The sequence below is a fragment of the Phanerochaete carnosa genome (genome assembly GCF_000300595.1).
Source record: "Phanerochaete carnosa HHB-10118-sp unplaced genomic scaffold PHACAscaffold_13, whole genome shotgun sequence".
Classification (NCBI taxonomy): Eukaryota; Fungi; Basidiomycota; class Agaricomycetes; order Polyporales; family Phanerochaetaceae; genus Phanerochaete; species Phanerochaete carnosa.
The window spans coordinates 1,056,293-1,059,378 of record NW_006767640.1 but is presented as its reverse complement, the minus strand read 5'-3'; the positions used below and the strand labels follow the sequence as shown (position 1 = coordinate 1,059,378).

General features: G+C 50.5%; 1 protein-coding gene across 1 annotated transcript in view; it reads left to right on the top strand.

Annotated features, from left to right (window-relative positions):
* The first annotated feature begins 588 nt into the window (after positions 1–588).
* PHACADRAFT_214314 (uncharacterized protein) overlaps positions 589–3,086 on the top strand; it is a 4,365-nt gene continuing 1,867 nt past the window's right edge. The window contains exons 1-12 of the mRNA XM_007401781.1: positions 589–745; positions 810–999; positions 1,051–1,085; positions 1,148–1,823; positions 1,876–1,994; positions 2,051–2,189; positions 2,240–2,247; positions 2,311–2,325; positions 2,375–2,518; positions 2,570–2,731; positions 2,785–2,835; positions 2,885–3,045. Coding sequence (XP_007401843.1) covers positions 690–745; positions 810–999; positions 1,051–1,085; positions 1,148–1,823; positions 1,876–1,994; positions 2,051–2,189; positions 2,240–2,247; positions 2,311–2,325; positions 2,375–2,518; positions 2,570–2,731; positions 2,785–2,835; positions 2,885–3,045 — 1,756 coding nt within the window. The 5' untranslated portion in view covers positions 589–689. The remainder of the gene's footprint in view (positions 746–809; positions 1,000–1,050; positions 1,086–1,147; positions 1,824–1,875; positions 1,995–2,050; positions 2,190–2,239; positions 2,248–2,310; positions 2,326–2,374; positions 2,519–2,569; positions 2,732–2,784; positions 2,836–2,884; positions 3,046–3,086) is intronic.

The window sequence follows — 3,086 nt, the reverse complement described above, 5'->3', positions numbered from 1 at the left end:
TTCTGGCGTGAGGACAAGTCCAGAAACCGCGACTTCCGAGTTCCTCCAAACGACAAAACATGATAAGGAATTCTTCACTTACTGGTAAGACATGTGTGAGCTAAGTATAGGGCCTTGCCACTAACGATGTCGATCTATTGCAGTAAAACGTGCACTTGGATGCCAAATATCGTTACACCTTTGCATACGCTAGCGTGTGGGAAGTGAGCTGGTCTTTCTGCATATTCTAACTCTATACAAGCATATACAAATGTCCAATCAGTGTCTCCAATATATATGTGATCCTTCATCCATCTAGCTTAAGCATGTTGAGAGGCATCCAAAGACATTAATTCATTTAATTAATTTGTGCTATGAACAGCTAATTCATACCCGAGCCGGCCGATACCTTTTGGTTGAATACACATGAAAAGCAGAACACAGCTCGAAAGACGCTGCTCAAACAAGCGGTTATGTCTCTGTAGTGTCATCTTGCAGAATCAAACCGTCCTTGCATGCTCTACATACGGTTAGTAAGCGGCGGAACCAAACAGAGCGCCGGATTGAGCGCGCCTGGGAGGCTGAGATGAGAAGCCTTCAAGTTCAACACAAACGCTCTCATGCGCCTTGGCTCCCCCTCTCCTCGGCTCTCGTTGCGGGACTCAAGCCTGGTGACAAAAGCCACCTAGGTTTTGATCTCGAATGCTCTGATGTGGGCAACGGCGAGATCCCACTGTAATTTCTACCGGATTCACCTATTGTGTTTGTGAGTGCCCATGGCCGCTCGGGACGTCCTACGGCGTAATTCACGCACCTGCTTGATGCTGCAGCATCATTCTTCCGATTATTTTTGCAGGCATATTTGTCGCATCCAATGGCAGATTTACGACCGTATATATCGATGCCCTTTTCGTTTGTGTCAGCGCCGCAACAGGGACGGGACTGTCCACCATCGACTTGAGCTCTTTAACTGCGTGGCAGCAGACTATACTCGTCATTTTAGAAATTGCTGGAAATCAGGTGCGTCTTTATGCTTATTTCTCTACAGCCGACACTGACATCTGTAGTTAGGTTTTCGTTTGCTGGATTGTTGTCTTTATTCGAAGGTGCCGAGGACTCCGCTATTGCGTTTGTAAGCCCCGCTTAAGTAGTGCTTTGGTCCCACCAGATATTATTTTCGGAAACATCTTGATCACGTCGTTAGCGTTGAACAGGAATTGCGACGACCATGGGCGCACCGTGATCCCCAGCACAGCTCCCATTTACTCCGTGAACTTAGCAGGCACACACGGCTAACTCCAGGCCTACCCCGCAATGAGGAGCTGAAAACTCTCGAGCGCAAGAACTTGGATCAATCAGCGGAGGGGCGGATACGCCCAGATATGGTTCGCCGCGTCGACATCGCACTGCGGCCCGTAGACCCCATGGGCGTCCCCACGCGACCAGTCACCCCCGACTCGACGATCACTCGTAGACGCGCGACTTTGAACGACATGCGTGGTGATGACTTGGGAGAAGTATATCCCTCTTCCGATGTGGGATTCGGTGGTTTCCCCGGCCCCAGGGAGGTCTTCACTCGGACGTCACAGCGGCTCTTCCCCAGGTTGCATCGTCGATTCCAGAATACTCTCACAATGCCCCGCACCTCAACGTTCATACCCCAGGATGCACATGGAATTGATTCTCAGCACATCGCCTCCTCTATTCGTCCAGTCCCGTATTTATCTTTTCAGGTGGACGTGGGCAAGAACTCAACATTCAAGGACCTGAGCGAGGAGGAGATGTTGGAGTTAGGAGGCGTCGAATATAGTGCGTTAAATGCGCTAATGTGGATAGTACCTTTGGTGAGTACATACGCACATCGTCCATCTCCCCAGGTACTCACATGATCCCCAGTACTACTTTGGTCTCCTGGCGATCGCTATCATTATCATTACACCCTATATGGCTCTGGCCAGCCAATACAAGGATGTCTTCTTGCCTCCGATGCAACACCGCAAGATCTCGCCAATCTGGTGCGTCAGCATCCCATCGTGTGCTGAGGCTTGCCGACTCACTGCGTAACGTATAGGTTCTCCATCTTCCAGGTTGTTGGCGCATGGGCAAACACAGGCATGTCCTTGGTCGATCAGAACATGATACCTTTCAAGATGGCCTATCCCCTTATTTTTGTTCTATTCTTCTGTGTACTCGCTGGTAATACTGCATACGTGAGTCCATACACGCAACTTTTGGATCCCGGACTGAAGCCACCGAATAGCCTGTTTTGTGAGCTTCTGCAGTAAATCAAAATTTCCTTAATACACTGAATCTAACAATTTGCCGTTTCAGTCTTCGGCTTATGATGTGAGTCTCTACTTGGAGCTCAGAGGCCGCGCTGTAAACCTGTCTGTAGCTGGTCTCTCTACAAGCTATTCCCCAAAAAGTCCCCGACGTGCAAAGCGCTCAAGTTTCTCTTGGACCATCCAAGACGATGCTTCATCACCCTATTCCCAGCGCACCAGACGTGGCTCCTTCTCTTTGTCTTATTCCTCATGAAGTGCGCATCTTTTGCTGGACGTCGTATGCGCGCTGACGCATCATCTCACAGCATGGTGCTGTTTGTCGGAGATCTGGTCCTTAATATCGACAATCCCGCGACGGACGCAATCCCGGTCGGAACGAGAATTGCGCTCGCGGTGTTGTCTTCCGGGGCAGTGCGCAGTGCCGGCTTCCAAGCAGTCGCGGTTTCATCGCTGACACCGGCGACCCAGTAAGCGTGCTTCTGTCTGTCCCGCGAGCGAGCTATGCTGACGGATGGCCCAGAGTCTTGTACGTTATCATGATGTATATTGCTATTTACCCCATCGCCATGAGGTGCGTGTGCTCCCCAAGCATATCTGTCCGCACTGCCTACGCTCATCAGTGTGCGCTCCACGAATGTGTACGAAGAGAATTCACTTGGAATCTATCCCGATGACGACGACGACGACAAATTTAACGAGAAGACGTTAAAGGTGAAGGAGAAACGCGTGCAAATCTGGGGACGCCACCTCGTGCGCCACGTGCAGAAACAGCTGTCATTCGGTATGCCGTTGTCTTTGCGATTGTCCTCCATCTTACGGAAT